We start from the raw sequence: 18,636 nt of genomic DNA on the forward strand, positions 1-18,636 counted from the left end.
GCAGGAGCCCGGAAAAATTGTATGCCACTTTGTGTCATGGTCAAGAACATTAAAAATAAAAACGTCATTAGGTACCGTTATTTTATTATTGTCCAATATTTGAAATGAAATGAAAACAATAATCTGGCTCTTCATCTTCATCAATCTTCATGTTTATAATCTGCCCATGAGCAACTTAATCTGCCCAGACAGTTGTCCAACAGTGTTACACAGCTGGACAATGGCCGATAACAGCATAGTTTGACACGCATTCGGCGGGATCTTGCTGTCAGAACGGCTTGCTACTATTGTCTCTTGGAGAACTTTTTCTGGAAATAAAAAAAAATTAAGTAAGTTTAAAAAGAAAATGGGTACAATACATATTTGAATGACTGCAGTCGCTGGGTGTAGATTCAGTCTCCTCTCTCCTTGTGTTAGTTCTTATTATATCTTTGTTTGAATAAAGAGCCCAGGGTCCTCCTATGACTACGATCCTGAATTGACAGATTATTACCGAATTTCGTATGCAATGCAAAAAAATTGGCAGTGGAACTTAGCCCATATTTAATTATGATTACACATCCAGTTCTTTAAATGTGCAGGTCTCTTGATGATGTTTTCCCTCACCGCAAGCGCATGGAACCTTTCGTTTCATTAGAAAGACATATATATGAATTAGAACATACTTGCGTACTGCTTCATACAAGTACAAGACTTAGACTTCTCCGCCGTGCAAGTTGTGGCCGATTTCAAGGTTGGTGGTGGAGCATTAGGCAACGGGTCGGTTTGCCATTGCTTATTCGGGCACTCCTTGTACTGACACTTGAACTCCGTGAGCGATGGGCCATACATACACTTGCAATCACTGCATGGGATGCTGATAACATGAGGCGGGAGTTCTTTATGAGGTTTAGGTGGAGATTTAGTTGCTAAAGGAGCTTTGTGAGGAGCGGTATGATGACAATGTCCGGAGTCGTCGCACGCTGAAGAGTCACAGATGAGCTTACTTCCTGTTGTAGACCCATCTGGACTCACAAGTGAGATATCGGATGGCGTTTTGCTGATAGGGGGAGTTCGGTTTCCTTTTTTGGTTTTAAGCTTTATTTTTCTCTTGGGTTGTTTTCCTGTGGGACCATGTTGGGAAGGTATTGGGGAGATGTGGCTATCGCAGGGGATACTGGGACCGCAAGGGGCTGGTTGGCAGGGGGGGTGTTTGCCGCAGGGAGTGACAGGGTCGCACCGGCGTTGGCTGGAGCAAGGGGGGATTAGGGGAGGGGTGACAGGACGTACGCCCCCAGGCAGCACCGGTTCATCGCTGGTGCATTCCTTGGGTCCTGCCTCGGGATCTTGCAAATCAGGGTTTGTACAGCACGGTGGGATGCATGATGAATGGCTGCACTCATCTGTTTCTGAAATGGTTGTTTTCAGATCTGGAACCTTTAGTTCTGGACAGCTGTGAAATTATGTTAGAAATGTAACTGACTTTGTTTATTAACTTAACTCTTCTTTGTCTTGGCTTGGTTAGTCTCACTTATATCCTCACCTCTCTGAAGCAAAGCTTGGGGTGCGCTCTGTGATCATGAACCTGGTTGAGTAAGTCAGGTTTCTACACGAAGCGACTTCCGTCTGACCTTTGCAGGGGAATCTAACCCATATGATTCATGGCACAAGCTGCACAAAACGAATATCCCTATTTCCTTAGTCGCCTTTTACGTTATAGGAAACGATGGACTGGTTCTATTCTAAAGTCGGAAACTACATGGTTTCCCTTGATAGGTAACTCAAAACCTAGATGGTACATACTACAGTGCTATTATGTATAAATCAAACCTTGGCGCATCGCAGGCTGAGGGTCTTACATAAGGCGGGTCCCTTTGCTCTCCTTGTGGGCAAAGCCCTTTTATTGGCTGACATTTTGTTCTCTGACACCTTTTATCTAGCTCTCCGTCTAAACGTTCCAAATTACAATGCGGACACGGGCAGGTGATCTCGATGATGCCATTTTTGATTTCGAGTATTTTTTGGGGGGAAAAGCCTAAGCATTTGAAGTGGGCCCATCTGGCGCAGGCGCCTTTGCATTGCACCCCGCCCTTGTTAGATACATTTTGGCCGCAAATTCTACAAGCATTTTTTACACGGCCCTTCGGTGATTTCGGTCTGCTCATTGTTTCTTCATTATCAGCATTATGTTAATTGGTTTCTGGATTTTAAAATTCTTGTAGTTACATGTTGGATACTGGTTTGCTTCAGAAAGTGACTTTGGACATAATTGTGACAGAAAAATGCCATTCTTGAGTTTCTGTACCAAAGAGGATAATGGAATACGCAGAGAGGGCAAATAATAGGAACTTTGTGTAAGAAAATAAATAAATTAATACATTTTTACCAGGTCTTAAATTTATATAATAGATATTAACCCTTTCGGATATTGAAAACATAAATTTCTATATTTGGATGATCAATAGCAAGTTTTACAATCATTAGATTTTTAAATATACTTAAATTTAAGAGCCAATTACAGGTCTTTACTAATAAAATCAGTTTTAAAAATAAAAATTTTCGAGAACGCCAATTAAACACACACTAGTTAATAATATCATTGAAGCAAATGCTTAAGTGCATACATACTGTGAATAATTAGACTTAAAGAGATAAATGTAAATACTTAATCACAAAAGAATTTTTCATACAATAAAAGTTAAAAATGTCAATGTCTATGGTTTTTGCAACGGTGTTGAAAGACTTGCCTACTCGACATAAAAATGAATTCTGCCTATAATTTGTCGATACTACTGGAAGAATGATAGGGAATTAACGTCGGCGATATTCAAAATATCTTAGACTTTGAATCTTGTCGACTATTCTCTGTCTACCATGTGATAAATAAGTTACCATGTGGTAATAGTTTGTAATGTATGTGATGGGACATTAATAAATCTATGAGACATTATTTACATCCATTTTTATTTTGCAAATGGGAACTGCGGAAGGCGGACAACGACTTTGACAAATTGTTTCGTAAAAAGGGCTACATTATGTATGAGAAGAAACATGTTTTCTGAATTCATATTACCAAGGTATATTTCATTATACTGCTATTTAGCTTTAACTCGAATAAGTACGGAGTTAGGTAAAAACATAAACTTATTTCATTTTTAAGAATTTAACCAGCAATTGCTGCTGCAGTTCAAAGGTAAAACCATTACTACTGCGTCAAGAAGGCCGTATTCATTTACACGTAATTTTGTGGCGGTTAACCCTAAACTTTCCAATACACGGTAAATATTCATGGATTAGTTTGTCCTTCCTTATGTAAACACACAAGCTACAAATACCCACGAGCGAGAGGTGAGTTAGACAAGAATAAAACTTGTGGACAAGTTTGATTGGCAATCAGTGGTACAATACGGGGTGACAACGACTGTTTGCAGGCTTATTCTGGAAACAGAATTGTTATTGATGAGTAGGTATGACTGATTCAAAGAAACTGGGGAAATGAGGAAAATAGAATTCTGTTGCTTTTGTAAAAATTTGTTCTATAATTAAATAAAGAAAAAGAAAGAAGAAATAAAGATAGACGAAAAATCTCCATTTGGCGCATAAGTTTGCTACATGATGCTCACTCAGCGTACGCATGTGTATGATAGGGTTACACAATGCCCTGATTTTTTGTGAAAGTACGGCTATCTAGCTATTTTTAATTATTTTTGACAGGATAAAATGATACCAATTTATGAAGCTGACACCTTAATGAAATGGACATTCAGATCACTAACCCGTCGCCTAAAAATTGTTAGTTATTTTCCTTATTACCTACACAATGTTTTTTCTTTGCTACTAGACCAGCTCTCATGCTCGCATTAGAGGAATGTGAAAAATGCACGCGTGAAAAGTTTTTGCAGTGGGATTCGGTAATGAAACCTTTAGCATTAGAACGCGATGGATTAATGAGATCTTCCAGAATAGGACTCCATCTAAACAGATGCTGCGTCGCAATAGTTCAATTTCACGGGAAACTGAACTCTGATCGGTTTGAGAATTGTAGGTATACCTGATTTGTATGCGATGCCCACCATTTCATTCATTCATTCATTGACATAATCACGTCTATATCCCTTGCGTGTTAGACAGAGCCAGCAGTTATGATAGACTAACAGGCCACGTACAGCTGTTAGACATAATAGAACCTACAAGAAGAGTCAGACATAAGGCCCAAATTAAATCGTAGAAAAAATGCAACCAGATGATTTAATTATTTGTAATCAATTGACTGACTTGAGGACTTAATTATGTGTGGCAAATGGACCATGGAACTAACTGTACGAGTTAACCCGAACATTCAAAGTTCAGAAGTGTTTTGAAACCAAATGCAACAAATGGTGGGCATAAGCCGTGTGGTTCCCGGTACCAATATAGGAAAGCATGGGATCACTCCATCTCGTTCCCATGGATGTCGTAAGACTTGGGATTCTTCTTGTAGGCTAGCAACCTGTCACTACATATAAACATACATATGGTCATGTCTATATCCCTTGCGGGGTAGACAGAGCCAACTGTCTTGAAAAAACTGAATGGCCACGTTCAGCTATTTCGCTTAATGATATAATTGAGATTCAAATAGTGACAGGTTGCTAGCCCATGGCCTAAAAAAGAATCCCAAGTTTGTAAGCCTATCCCTTAGTCGCCTTTTAAGACATCCATGGGAAAAAGATAAACCTGTCACTATTTGAATCACAATTCCATCATTTAACCATAGAGGTGAATGTGGCCTACCAGTCTTGTTTATAAGACGTGATTATGTATGTATATTTGTATGTAATTCAATCAAGCCAACTTACACAAACACACATTTGTACAATAATATCATATTACTGCACAGTAGCACTATCTCTTATCTCGGCTCAGTAAGCAATATCAAATTAATTCGACGTACAACCAAAGGATCTAACGCGTGAATAGCCTATTACAGTATTATGATTATGATCAAGTTAGAACAAGTTAGTATTATTAGGGCGAAATACAAGGAGCGTGAGTGTAGTGTAGACCTTATATTTATATATTTATTTAAACTTTATTGCACCTAAAATAATGTACAATAGGTAGACTTAATAACATAAGACATTCTTTACCAGTCGAATGACTGACTGACTTTTAGACCGAACTGAGATTGCAATTTGGGTGGTTAAAAAAAGATCAATTTGAGCATATTCACATATATGAAAATAATCTACACATATAAGTAGGTATTGAGTATGTGGCGACATCACCAATGTCACACAACAACTGTCAATCGTTATGAATAAAATGACGTGATCAGCCAATAGCAGCGAAGAGTCTACATCGCACAAACAAAGTTTTCATGGATTGGAGCATAAACACAACCTCCGACTTAACATCTTCGGAGCCGCGGTTCCCCAGGCATAACACCTAGCCTGGCGGAAGATCTTCCCTTTGGTGGCGGTCGAGCCGAATCATAGCTCCCGCTACAAGTAACACATATTTTAATAATAAATGTACGTTCATAAACATACATAGATATAGTCACGTCTATATCCCTTGCGGGGTAGACGGGGCCAACAGTCCTGAAGTGACTGGCAGACCACGTTCAGCTGTTTGGCTTTATGATAGAATTGAGACTCATAAACATAATAGATAAAAAAAATATTATATTCAGAAATCGGAATAATAGAAGCCACTAGAGTATTTTCCCCTCTAGCAGTTCATTGTTTACATACTCATACATAATCATACGTTAAGATCATATCAAAGATTCCTCTAATTTAAGTTAGGATATAGACGTGACTATAATAATATGTATATAGGTACAATGATTATTTTTTAAATGTTAAAACTAACTAGAATTTTCCTCGGTATCCAATTTAGAAGCCGTGTTAATAATTCCGAGCACCCTGTACCTACACATGAACTCAGGATCACTATAAAATTGATACGTGACTGTCCCTTCATCCAATCAACGAATCGATGGTACACAGATGGGTCTGTGATTCGATTCATCTATTTCAGTGGTTCTTAAACTTTGACAAGTATTTGATTTACAAGGTAACACACACACAAATAATCATGTTTCAACCCAAAATTGACAATGAATCTTCTTTTAGGCGATATGCTAGCATCGTGTTGCTCAATTCCTTTCAGTTTCCTCAAGACTATTGACTCTGTCTACCCTTCAATGGATAAAGACTTGATTATATGTGACTTACGCTAAATCTATAATATTTACTTTCAGAGCATTTGTTAAGAACATTTTATTTTATATTATCAACCCGTGGTACTTACTATAACTATATCAAGAAGAGTGTACAGATGTAGATCACTGACAGGAAAAAGTGACCATGGTCCACCCAGACCGAATGTTTTCATCAGTTTCCTCTGACTGGAGAAATCTGATCCTTATGATCCACTTAGAAAACATTTTGGAATGGTGGGACTAAGGGTAAAGAAAGTAGGTAAACGTCGATCATTACCGACTATAAAAATATGAAGACACTAGTAAATTTACTTAAAAATAAATAAAAGACATTTAACAGCAAGTAGAAAACTGCCTGCAAAGGCTAATTTTCTGAATAAAATATTGATTTTTGATTTAAAACTTTAACACGGAAGTATAATTTTTAACTTTTTACAGTTTTGTTTAAAGAGATTATAGATATATTTAACGACTATACTCGTAGTGTAATGTATTGCATCAATAAATGACAATCGTTGTGGTGTGACGTAAGCAAGTGGAGCGGCAGCACGTTCTGTCACTTTACGGCGTATGCCAGACTAGAGCGGGTGTGTGCACAAATCAAGTTGTTGTAAATTTCAACAAATATTATTGTACGACAGTACACGTAGTACCAGTGCTATTTGAATTTTCATTGTGGAATCATAGTCATAAATAACTGTCATATAATTCGAGAGATATTAATCAGGTATCTATCAGAAGTTTGAAAACCACTGATAAATTTCGTTGGCTTTCGATGTAGAATAATTCACTTTGCACCAAAAAGTGGCGTCTATTGGACAAGGTTATTTTAACTCTGGTTATTTTTACTCAAAATTTTGTATCACTCCTGTCGAATTATTCCTTTGTATTTTTTATTTTATTTAAATATCTCTTTGCTTTATGGAATCCAGAAGATAAAGTTGTCTTGTTAATAATTGGTATAGGTACCAACCTAGTTATACTTAGGCTTACTTAGGCTTATTTTAGGATAACGTTGTGTCTTTTGCAAAACCACATTGCAATAAACAGTATTGAGTTGAGTAGGTACATACTGCAATATTTATTATCATTTTTATCGTTATTGTATATCGAGTAAGATGAACGAGTATATTGAGTAAGGCGTCAAGAATATTATTAGTAGAAAATAGTGTTACCTAGGCTTATTATCATGGGATGGCGATAGGCTAGAAACCTGTCATTATTTGAATCTTCATTCGATCATTAAGTCCCACAGCTGAGCCCTTTAGTATTTTTCAAGACTGTTGGCTCTGTCTACCCTGCAAGAGATATAGACGTGACAGCATGTACCTATTAATGTAGTCTTATCTAGTTCCTAACTAACTTTGAAGTAAGTCAAAATATGCACTTAAATAAAACTAAGTCAAACTATTCTTAATTTTTAATCACCTTGAGCGAAGACCCTCACGATTCACTTATTTTTTCTTGAAAATACTCTTGCGATTTTCCGAGCAATAACAAGGCTTAAGGCACAACAGCCGCGACCCTTCTTCAGTGCACTTCTGCCCTAAATTCTGACAATTTATAGTTTCTTTCAGCCCCAGCATCAAGTTGTTAATCTGCTGCGACAATTGTCCAACTGTGACACACACTTGGTCTATTTTAGATTCCAGATTTCCATTAGAAGAAAATCCTCTGACTGCATCACCGGCGGTGACTTCAATATCTTCTGTTTCTTTCCTTTTCTTGAATATAGAACTCTTTGGACTGAATCGTATAAAAGGTTCTGATCGCTTCGTTCCTACAGCAACGGTTTTCGTTTCATAATATGCGTCTTGAGTTCTTTGAGCGATTCCGTCATAGGTTTCTTCATCTGTATAATATTCTTTTTGAACTTCCGTCTTGCAATCAGGACAAGGACAGTTGATTTTGAGAACACCGGTTTTGATATCTTTTATCTTTCCTGGGGTGTAGTGTATGCAGTTGAAATGTACCCAGGTGGCGCAGACGCCCTGGCATTGGAGACCATTCTTCTGGGTGACTGGCTTCAGGCAAATCTTGCAGGGATTTTTAACTTTAATGCATTTTGATTTTAACATGATTATTTCATGGTTACGGCTTTTTTTGGATATTGAGGTTAATCTGTTTTGGATGGTTGATGGATTTGATCTCAGATTTTGATGTTGTGATTGACATATTATGTCTGTATTGACATAATTAAAGTCTTAGCATCAAACATAAGTACCTACCATTATTATATCTTACTAATATTATAAATGCGAAAGTTTGTGAGTATGTCAGTATGGATGTTTGTTACTCTTTCACGCAAAAACTACTGAACCGATTACGATGAAATTTGGTACGTAGGTAGCTGAAGACCCATAATAACATATAGGCTACTTTTAATCCCGGAGTTCCCTCGGGATTGATAGGGTTTCCATGCGGACGAAGTCGCGGGCGGCCTCTAGTTATTCATAATTAAGTGGACATACTCTATATAATTATAAACATGTCAAGAAGTGTATTATACCTAGTTCTTATTTCCAATAGTTCTCTGGGATAAGTAAGTAGTTATCCCGTGGGAGGTACACAACTGACTAAGAAATGTACGAGTTAAAGAAAGCTAAATATACAAGAACATTACACATACTTTGTGTTTGTTTTTGGCCTAACAAGGACAACTCTATAGTCTAGTCTTTGGGTTGCGGAGGTCAGATGATAAAAAAAACTATAAGCGCGCCATTTAAGTGTAGAGAATTGCGAGTGTTAGTGTAGTGCCGTGTGGTTCCCGGCACCAATACAAAAAAGAATAGGCCCACTCCATCTCTTTCCAATGGATGTCGTAAAAGGCGACGTCTTACGCCTCACGTCTATATCCCTAGCGGGGTAGACAGAGCCACAAGTCCTGAAAAGACAAGGCCACGCTCAGCTGTTTGGCTTAGTGATAGAATTGAGATTCAAATAGTGACAGGTTGCTAGCCCATCGCCTAAAAGAGGAATCCCAAGTTTATAAGCCTATCCCTTAGTCGCCTTTTACGACATCTGTGGGAAAGAGATGGAGTGGTCCTATTCTTTTTTTGTAATGGTGCCGGGAACCACACGGCATTACTAAATTACACTTACTTAATTTCTCAGCTTAACGCAAAGGTTGGCTTTTTAGATAATGCATTTAGCGTTAAAACCGCCATTGTATTAATACGTATGTATTAATATATTATACATACTTACATCCATTAAATCACGCCTTTTTCCCGGAGGGGTAGGCAGGGACTACATCTTTCCACATGCCACGTACAATTGTATGGTACCAATGTTGTTTGTAAATATGTGTATATTAATAAATAAAAAAAGTACTCCATCGGTTATTAACAGATGTGTTCCACTTCCAATATATAAAAGAACACAAAAGATTGAAAGACAGTGTGAGACAATTGCCGCCTTTTCCGATATTGGACGCGGCGCGTCAAATATAGTTGGCACAGAAATGAAAACGTTTACTTAAGACTTTTTTTTAAAATCGTATTTGAAAAAAAAATATGAATAGTTAATACAGTACCGTGTGGTTCCCGGCAACAATACAAAAAAAGAAAAGGACCACTCCATCTCTTTCCCATGGATGTCGTAAAAGGCGACTAAGGGATAGGCTTACAAACTTGGGATTCTTTTTAGGGGAATGGGCTAGCAACCTGTCACTATTTGAATCTCAATTCTATCATTAAGCCAAATAGCTGAACGTGGCCATTCAGTCTTTTAAAGACTTTTGGCTCTCTCTACCCCGCAAGGGATATACACGGGACCATATGTATGTATGTATAGTTAATACAATTGAAATTTCATCAGAATACTACGTTTTGGAAAACCATGGAGAGTCATTCTTACTTGCTTTATGTTGTATATAGTCAAAGCTATTATATAGATGCATACAGTTACGTCTGTATCGCTTACGGGGTAGATAGAGCTTACAATCTCGAAAAGACTGGACCACGTTCAGCTGATGGAATTGAGACTCGGATAGTGACAGGTGACTAGCCTATCGTCTAAAAAGGACAACCCTTATCACTTAGGGGTATGAAAAATAGATGTTGGTCGATTCTCAGACCTATTCAATATGTTCACAAAATTTAATGATAATCAGTCAAGCCGTTTCGGAGGAGTACGTCAACATACATAGTGACACGGGATTTTTATATATAAAGATAATAAATACATATTATACATAAGTTTTCAAGACCCAGGTCAATCAGAAAAGTTCTTTTCCATCATGCCCAAATAAATAAATATTCTAAAACTAGCTGTGCCCGCGACTTCGTCCGCGTGGAATAGTTATTTTGGGCATCATTGAAGCTCTCATATTCCATATTATACCATTTATCGAAGAAGGCTTTAGGCTATATAACATCACGCTGCAACTATAAGGAGCAAAGAACTCCTTATAGTTGCAGCGTGTGATGGTATATAGCCTAAAGCCTTCCTCGATAAATGGTCTATTCAACGCAAAAAGAATTTTTCAATTCGAACCAGTAGTTCCTGAGATTAGCGCGTTCGAACAAACAAACAAACTCTTCAGCTTTATAATATTAGTATAGATGTTATAGGTATAATGCTGTCATACAATGATAAATGACTTTGAATTTTAAATTTCGTAACTAATTTGCAGGCAAACTCATACCTTGAGTTCATTCAAATGACGATAACTTTTTTTTAAAACAAAGCAATTGGTGAAAGTTTTAAACAAATTGGTTTAGTACTTTCGGAGATAAGCGTGATCATACATACAGACAGACAGACAGACAAAAAAATTAAAAGAAAAATTTTTGCTTTCTATTATTCATTATAAGAGACCCTCTATCCATTTCAGTCAAAAATACCTACTAAATGTACAGACAAAATATTTTTTCTGTTTTATTATATGTATACAGGGTGACTTTTAATTCAACTGCATAAATTTAACTGTTAAGTGTACTCATCTAAAGGATATTTAAAAACGTTAAAAGAAAAATATCGGTTCATATTTCAGAAAGTACGAAAAATAATAAAAGTATCAAAATCCACGATCCTAAATACGTAATATCACCCCGGCCGGCGGAAAAGCGACGCGTCAGATTCAGAGGTCAACGACACAATTCATTCAGCTGAGCGATCGCGACAACTCTGTATCTTGATACTAGAAAAATAATTTATTTTTCAGACATTTATTTACATGTTTAGTTTTAATTTCTTTTTGTAGTATTGGTCTTTAATAAAGCGTGTGACGTAGTTTTTGAGGGTTTTTTAAATGTGAAAATGATGACCTTTAATTTAAATAAAAATAGGCTCAAACGGCTCAGAAGCATGGGTATAGTCTATGTTTAAAAGGATGCAGTTGTTTTAATTGTCACCCTGTAGATAGTTATACTATGTCTGTGCTCTTTTTGTTTTATTCTGCAATAAGAATTCATTTTCAGTTCGCTAAAGCTGAAATTGCTGGATTGCGGGAAACTTACAATTTAATAGTAGACATATATTTTTTTTAAATCAAAAGGCAAAAGTTAACAATCCCAGGAGGAAGACAACATTCAGATGAAGGTGATAGCGCGTATGAACATGATTTGACTAACCTATTCACTGTCTAGTGATCAATTGTGCTCTGTTGATCCAATATTCTGCAATTACGAATGTATGGTAACTACACAAACATAGGCTTTGTCTAGGCATAGACAGGCTAATTCTGTAATTAATACAATTGTTAACTGATAGTACACACTGTCAGTTACTTTGTCAGTTGTAGATTGTAAAAAAGGCTAATAAAGTTGGGAACCTTCTCTTCCTAAACCGCCGAGCTTGCATGAAGAGAGTTATGAATGTGGATGAAGCGAAAGAAGTATGCAGAGATCGTGGCAAGAAGAAAGATGTAGTCTCTGCCTTCCCCTCCGGGAAAAAGGCGTGATTTTTGTATGTATGTATCCTTCTTTAAGGCGACGGCCTAGCTGTCGCTGCATACATACATTTAGTCACGGCTATATCCCTTGCGGGGTAGAGAGCCAACAGTCTTGAGAAGTCTGAAACGCCAACTCAGCTGTATGGCTTTATGATGGAATTAAGATTTAAATAATATTCTATGGTGTTATGGCATAGAGGGCAGAACAACAGGTGCTCCATTGTTGGGTGCTCCGAAATGTTATTTCCGTGAAATACATACATACATACATAAAATCACGCCTCTTTCCCGGATGGGTAGGCAGAGACTACCTCTTTCCACTTGCCACGATCTCTGCACACTTCCTTCGTATTCTTCGTATCCATATTCATAACTCTCTTCAAACGTAACATAACTTTCATAACTTCTTTTCTCTAACTTTTTCCGTGAAGTTAAGTTTAAAAAATGAAATATGTATAAATTTTTGAATTCATAGGTTTATCTTTTATTTCCTCATTTCAAGTAAGCAGCTTACAAATAAAAATAGCGATATCTGGTGAAAGAAGATTATTGGTTTCCGCCAGAGATTAAGAAACATGTGAACAGAAAATTAAAAAAAAAACTTCGATAACGGATTAGCTCGTTTTCAATTACTATATTAAACTTCCACTAGTCTAAATTGATATCCTAAATGATAAGTTCAGATCAGTTATATATGTATAAATGTATAAGTGAAGGTGGCATTTAAGACATTGATTATGTAATGGGCGAAATTAGTTAATTGTTTTGTTTTAACTCAGAAAAACATATACAGTTTGTTCCATCAAAATCGGTTCACTAAAACAAGTTATCGTCGTTGAATATATGTATTGTAGATTCAACTCGAAATTTACGCGGACGAAGTCGCGGGCAACAGCTAGTCATTGAATAAATGCAAATAGTGCAACAGACAAAATGACTTTATAAATTATCTTTTATATAATTTATCAAGAACGCGCCATCTCCTTTTATCTTATCGATTTTATTGATATGTTTTATGTTTAATTAGGTAGAAGTTAAAATAAGATTACCTTTGTTTCAGTCGTCCGAAAAATGTTGCATTTAACAAAACAATTGCTTGCTGTGCTATGTGGTAAGTGTGTTATGAACTTTATTAAACTTTGATTTGTTCAACTGAGACATCATAGGATATAGACGTGATTATATGTATGTATGAGGCATCAAAATCTTCATAAAATTTATACTTAGATTTATGTTCTTTAAGTTAAATGTAAATGAATAAGGATAAAAATATTAATTCGATATGTTTTGATTTAGCCCAGTTTTTGTTATTGAGGTATTAAGACTAGAAGTTGAAATTTTCTAAACTAGATTTTTATAAAATTAAATTAGTAAATTTTCATTTTCATTATATCGGATATCATTGTTATTGATAGGACTTCATAACTGCCAATATAAATATAGGCAGATAAAACGATAACAGGAATTACACAATTTACAGGGACTATACAATTTATAAATTATCTCGAGTTTAGTTTTCTCTTTTTATTATAATTAATTATCTACGGTATGTAGGCATAATAATAATAGAAAAAGCCGCGATTTAATGTATGTCTTCATAAAAGTAATTGAAAATTGCCTGGGATTTTCGAACGAACTTTTTATTTCTAGAAATGCACTTTTAGTAAGTTTCGTTGACATGCTTTCTAGATGGGGTCCATATTGGGTTCCATAAAGTTTATAGGCACAATCATCTTTTCATTTAAGATTCAGATAGAGACAGGTTGCTAGCTCATCGCCTAAAAGAAGAGTCCTAAGTTAATTACCGTTTCCTTCGGCCCGAGTTTCACATAATGTCCTCTTAAATGCTGCGTGTGCATTTTTGACATGGTGTTGACATAATTCGTACAGTGTGGATATATTTTATATTTATCTTTATTTATGTGACGAAATATTCGTATTGAAATAACTAGTACTACATTCATTCATGTTTTTTAATGTAGACAATGTGCATTGGTCCATGATTTAGATTTAAAAGATCTATATTTGTATATTGACGTCCGATGAAAATGCTGCAGTGTAGTTTGTTCCGCCGCTTCTTATACACATGCACTTTGGAAGCGGTAGTACATAGTTATAATTAGATTTAAGTGATGTGAAGTCAATAAGTGATACCTTGTATCCAATTTTGAAAATGAATCTATTCTATTCTATTCTTTGATCGACTTTACTCGTATTATTCTTTACGGGAAAAGACGCAGTTGGCACACTGTTTTTGTTGCCATCGGACCAGCATGAAATATCCCTTTCCTTTCTACAGCATATCAGGGATCAGTTTTGATCGGTTACACCATGGGATGGACGGCCCCGGTGATACCAAAACTACAAGATCCTGAGCAGACCCCGCTGCCAGAAATACCTTCAGATGGTCAGGTCTCATGGATTGGTTCCTTATTGTACATAGGTTGCATTATTGGTAAGTAAAGAGCTTCATATTTTCTTTTTGACGGCCTCAGTGGCGCAGCGCAGCAGTAGAGGTCCCGGGTTCGAATCCCGGCCTGGGCATGATGAGAAAAGAACTTTCTCTGATTGGCCTGGGTCTTGGATGTTTATCAATATACGTATTTATTATAAAATAACGAACTCGAACTTACATCGAGGCTAACTCAATCAGTGTAATTTGTCCCGTATATATTTATTTATTTATTTAGAAGTACATACATACATACATATAATCACGTCTATATCCCTTGCGGGGTAGACAGAGCCAACAGTCTTGAAAAGAGTTCAGTTGAAAAGAGAGATGGAATTGAGATTCAAATAGTGAGAGGTTGCTAGCTCATCGCCTAAAAGAAGAATCCCAAGTTTATAAGCCTATCCCTTAGTCGCCTTTTACGACATCCATGGGAACGAGATGGAGTGGTCCTATCCTTTTTTTATTTGTGCCGGGAACCACACGGCACTTTTAGAAGTTGTTGTAGTTAACGCAAATCTTATGAAGTCTGTTCTCTTATACTGGAAAAAATATCAAAGTGTATGTGCGCGAAATTTCCCATATAAATTGTAGTTCAAAAAGAAATCCCTTTCAGATCGATATTTTGTTCCAGGTCCATATTCTTTAGGTCCACTATCTAATGTCAAAGGTCGGAAGCCGTGCTTCGTGCTGAGTGCTTTCATCATCATAGCTTCCTTCATCCTTCTTGGGGCAGCTCAGAACTTGGCCATGATATACGCTGGCAGGATCTTGATTGGAGTAGGTCTTGGGATCATTAGTGTGATCAACGTGGTTTATATTGGAGAAATAGCGTAAGTTCGGAAATCTTGCACGAAATTTTATAAATGGGAATGAACCGAAAGATTTATTTATTTATTTACGCTAGTAGTACACCTCTTAAAGTATTTTGCAAGGAATTCTTATATAACAAAATAAAATCTTGACAGTTTTCATTTAAAAAAAAAGGACAAATAACACGTATAATATGGGTAAGAAACAAAAAAGTTACTTACAGAAACAAACAATTTGAAGAACATTCACCTTTGTTACAAAATAAATAAGATGTATGCAGTTAAATAACACCAGTCTGGTGATAAATCTTTATCTTTTGTTGTCTATGCCTATCTAATCTTTTCTTTTCAGAAAGTATGTGCGCCATTGATCGTTAAAAAAGAAAATTTCTGTTCATCATTTTCAGTTCTACCAAAATCCGGGGGATACTCTTGAGTGGTACCGGAATATTTTCTACCTTAGGAACATTGCTTATGTTCGTCATAGGGCCGTACGTGTCATATGTCATGACCACTGTGATTGGAATTGTTCTGACCTTGGTTTACTTACTTGGATTGTATTTCATCCCTGAAACTCCATTGTTTGATGTCATGAGAGGTAATTTTATAAATCTTCCAGTTCTAGTTTAAACTGATTGATTGACCGACTGACAGAAATCAGAGCATAGTCCAAAGCGCTGGATCAAGGGATTTGAAATTTGCCATGTCGATTCTTTGTGTGTTCTTTGATAGAATCTTTCCAAAATTGGAACGGAAATTTACGGATTTTTATTTTACGCGGGCGTAATGTGAAAGGACTATGTCTATCTATTACGCTTTCACGTCTAAACCACTGAACCGATTCAGATTTTAGTACATAAATTTGTTAGTTTTAGATAGTTTACCCTGAGAAAGAACATAGGCTACTTTACTACATTGCGAAAAAAGGCGGAAAGCTAGTATACACTAAAGATGCCAAAATAGAATAATACTCAAAACATAAATTTAATTGAAAACAAATAAAAGTTTTTACTTACTTCAGGTAAAGAAAATGAAGCCAGAGAAACTTTAATACACCTAGGAAGATCAGATGAAATAGAAACAGTATTGCAGTCGAAACCAGAAGTAAAGAAAACAACGATGTCTGATTGGAAAGATTTACTTACAATAAAAGGAAATAGATTTGCACTTTTCATAGTGCTTACGTTATCTATACTACAACAAATGAGTGGTGTTGTAGCAGTGTTGTTCTTTGCAACAACTATTTTCGATTTAGTTGGATCCGTGGAGCCAAATCTAGCGACTATAATTATAGGAATCACACAATTAGTGTCTAGTTGTTTGACGTTGTTATTTGTTGATACATCAGGGAGGAAGATCGTGTTGATGTTTTCAACTGCTACCTCTTGTCTTAGCTTGGTGAGTCATTTGATTAATTTTTTGGTCAAAAAGTCACTATTACGTTCATCACTTTGTGAGCCAGCTCTCTTTTTGGCTATAAAACAATATTTAAAAAGAAACAATATCTAAGACAGAAAAGTACCCGAAACCGCCGAGCTTGCATGAAGAAAGTTATGAATGTGGATGAAGCGAAGGAAATATGCAGAGATCGTAGCAAGTGGGAAGAGGTAGTCCCTGCCTACCCCTCCGGGAAAGAGGCGTGATTTTATGTATGTATGTATCTAAGACAGAAGACAGTGCCTGCCAATCAGCTTTTTAAGCTTTGGTATTCTTTTAACTACTTTAAAACTTAAGTACATATATGACTGGAATGTATAAATTAGCTGTATTTCATGGCTTAGATATTAAATTTATCAAATTAGGAACGTCCTCGCGAAAGGCTAGGTAAAGAGTACCCGAAATTAATGAGCTTGCACGAAGAGAGTTATGAATGTGTGATGAAGCGAAAGAAGTATGCAGTGCACTGACTGTGGTAGTGGAAAGATGTAGTCTCCAATACCCCTCCGGCAAAAAGGCGTATGTTTTTTATTGCTCTGAATTTTAATTTATTTAATCTAATTTATATATCTGATGTTTTCAATCATGTGTTGTTTTCAGGCTATGTTAGGTGTTTATTTCTACTGGGCTGATGTAGCCAACAATCCTTTAGCAGACAGATTGGGATGGTTGCCTCTGCTGTCCTTAGTAGTATTCTTCTTGTGTTACGACTTGGGTAAGTTTAAATTTGTATTTATCATCAGTAAGTACTCTGTCTCATTTTTGCGTCTTCTCAATTAAATTCGTAGGTTCAATTTTAGGGAATTTATCACAGTTTTTGGTTCGTTTTATGTATTTCATTTTGACTCCATTATCTCAACCGGGTTCATAAGTACTCGCTTTATTTCTCGTTACTGAAAAGCGGGAACATTGAAGCATTTAAACATACATACATACATATGGTCACGTCTATATCCCTTGCGGGGAAGACAGAGCCAACAGTCTTGAAAAGACTGAATGGCCACGTTCAGCTATTTGGCTTAATGATAGAATTGAGATTCAAATAGTGACAGGTTGCTAGCCCATCGCCTAAAAGAGGAATCCTACGTTTATAAGCCTATTGAATGAAGCATTTATATATATATATTTTAACTTATTTTATTTGTATTTTTATATTAAAGTTAATTAATTCATTTAAGTATAGATTGATTTTTATTTTTAAATTTTGATTGCGATTTGATTTTTAATTTTATATTGATTTAATTTTATCTATTTGATTTTATTGAAAATTGTATATGGATCTTTGTTGTCTGAAATAAATGATTTTTTTTTAAATTTTTTTTTTATTTAAATTATTTTTATTTTCAGGTTTCGGCATAATACCAAGTGCGTTGACAGGAGAGATGTTTGAACCTAACGTGAGGAGTCTTGGGGCTGCTGTGACAGCCACGCTAGCTTGGGCCGTCGGGTTTGGAGTGTCCACCGCGTTCGGTTATATGTTGTCTGGTTGGGGAGGTCACGTCACTTTTTGGATTTACTCAGGCGCATGCGCTTTTGCGACCATTTTCACAATAATATTTGTCCCAGAAACGAGAGGGAAGTCATTGTTGGAAATTCAAGTTATGTTGAACCAGTGAATGTTTAAAATAGTTATGTTTGTCTGTGACACCAGAGGTCCCGGGTTCGAATCCTGGCCAGGGCATGATGAGAAAAGAACTTTTTCTGATTGGCCTGGGTCTTGGATGTTTATCTATATAAGTATTTATTATAAAATATAGTATCGTTGAGTTAGTTTCTCGTAACACAAGTTTCGAACTTACTTCGAGGCTAACTCAATCAGTGTAATTTGTCCCGTATATATTTAAGCAGATTA

General features: G+C 36.3%; 2 protein-coding genes across 2 annotated transcripts; one reads left to right on the forward strand and one right to left on the reverse strand.

The window, feature by feature from the left end:
* Positions 1 to 96: 96 nt before the first annotated feature.
* Positions 97 to 8,265, reverse strand: LOC106133046 (uncharacterized). The gene is made up of 3 exons (XM_060950886.1): positions 7,662 to 8,265; positions 666 to 1,436; positions 97 to 308 (listed from the first exon to the last, which is right to left on the reverse strand). The coding sequence occupies exons 1-3, from the start codon at positions 8,263 to 8,265 to the stop codon at positions 154 to 156; spliced, it is 1,530 nt and encodes a 509-aa protein (XP_060806869.1). The 3' UTR covers positions 97 to 153.
* Positions 8,266 to 13,045: 4,780 nt separating this feature from the next.
* On the forward strand, positions 13,046 to 18,416 carry LOC106133044 (facilitated trehalose transporter Tret1). Its single transcript, XM_013332637.2, has 7 exons — positions 13,046 to 13,194; positions 14,383 to 14,538; positions 15,170 to 15,368; positions 15,755 to 15,945; positions 16,369 to 16,745; positions 17,385 to 17,499; positions 18,132 to 18,416. The coding sequence occupies exons 1-7, from the start codon at positions 13,155 to 13,157 to the stop codon at positions 18,398 to 18,400; spliced, it is 1,347 nt and encodes a 448-aa protein (XP_013188091.2). The 5' UTR covers positions 13,046 to 13,154; the 3' UTR covers positions 18,401 to 18,416.
* Positions 18,417 to 18,636: the final 220 nt, after the last annotated feature.

This window comes from Amyelois transitella, chromosome 23 (assembly GCF_032362555.1).
Source record: "Amyelois transitella isolate CPQ chromosome 23, ilAmyTran1.1, whole genome shotgun sequence".
Taxonomy (NCBI): Eukaryota; Metazoa; Arthropoda; class Insecta; order Lepidoptera; family Pyralidae; genus Amyelois; species Amyelois transitella.

Excerpts from the sequence above, each read along its gene's own strand:
- LOC106133046 (XM_060950886.1), bottom strand. The coding sequence starts at position 8,265 with ATGTTAAAATCAAAATGCATTAAAGTTAAAAATCCCTGCAAGATTTGC. Across the intron at positions 1,437-7,661 it reads TTGCTCGGAAAATCGCAAGA|ACAGCTGTCCAGAACTAAAG; the intron begins GTATTTTCAAGA and ends TAACATAATTTC. Across the intron at positions 309-665 it reads TTGTATGAAGCAGTACGCAA|AAAAAGTTCTCCAAGAGACA; the intron begins GTATGTTCTAAT and ends TTTTATTTCCAG.
- LOC106133044 (XM_013332637.2), top strand. The coding sequence starts at position 13,155 with ATGTTGCATTTAACAAAACAATTGCTTGCTGTGCTATGTG. Across the intron at positions 13,195-14,382 it reads ATTGCTTGCTGTGCTATGTG|CATATCAGGGATCAGTTTTG; the intron begins GTAAGTGTGTTA and ends TCCTTTCTACAG. Across the intron at positions 16,746-17,384 it reads CTACCTCTTGTCTTAGCTTG|GCTATGTTAGGTGTTTATTT; the intron begins GTGAGTCATTTG and ends TGTTGTTTTCAG.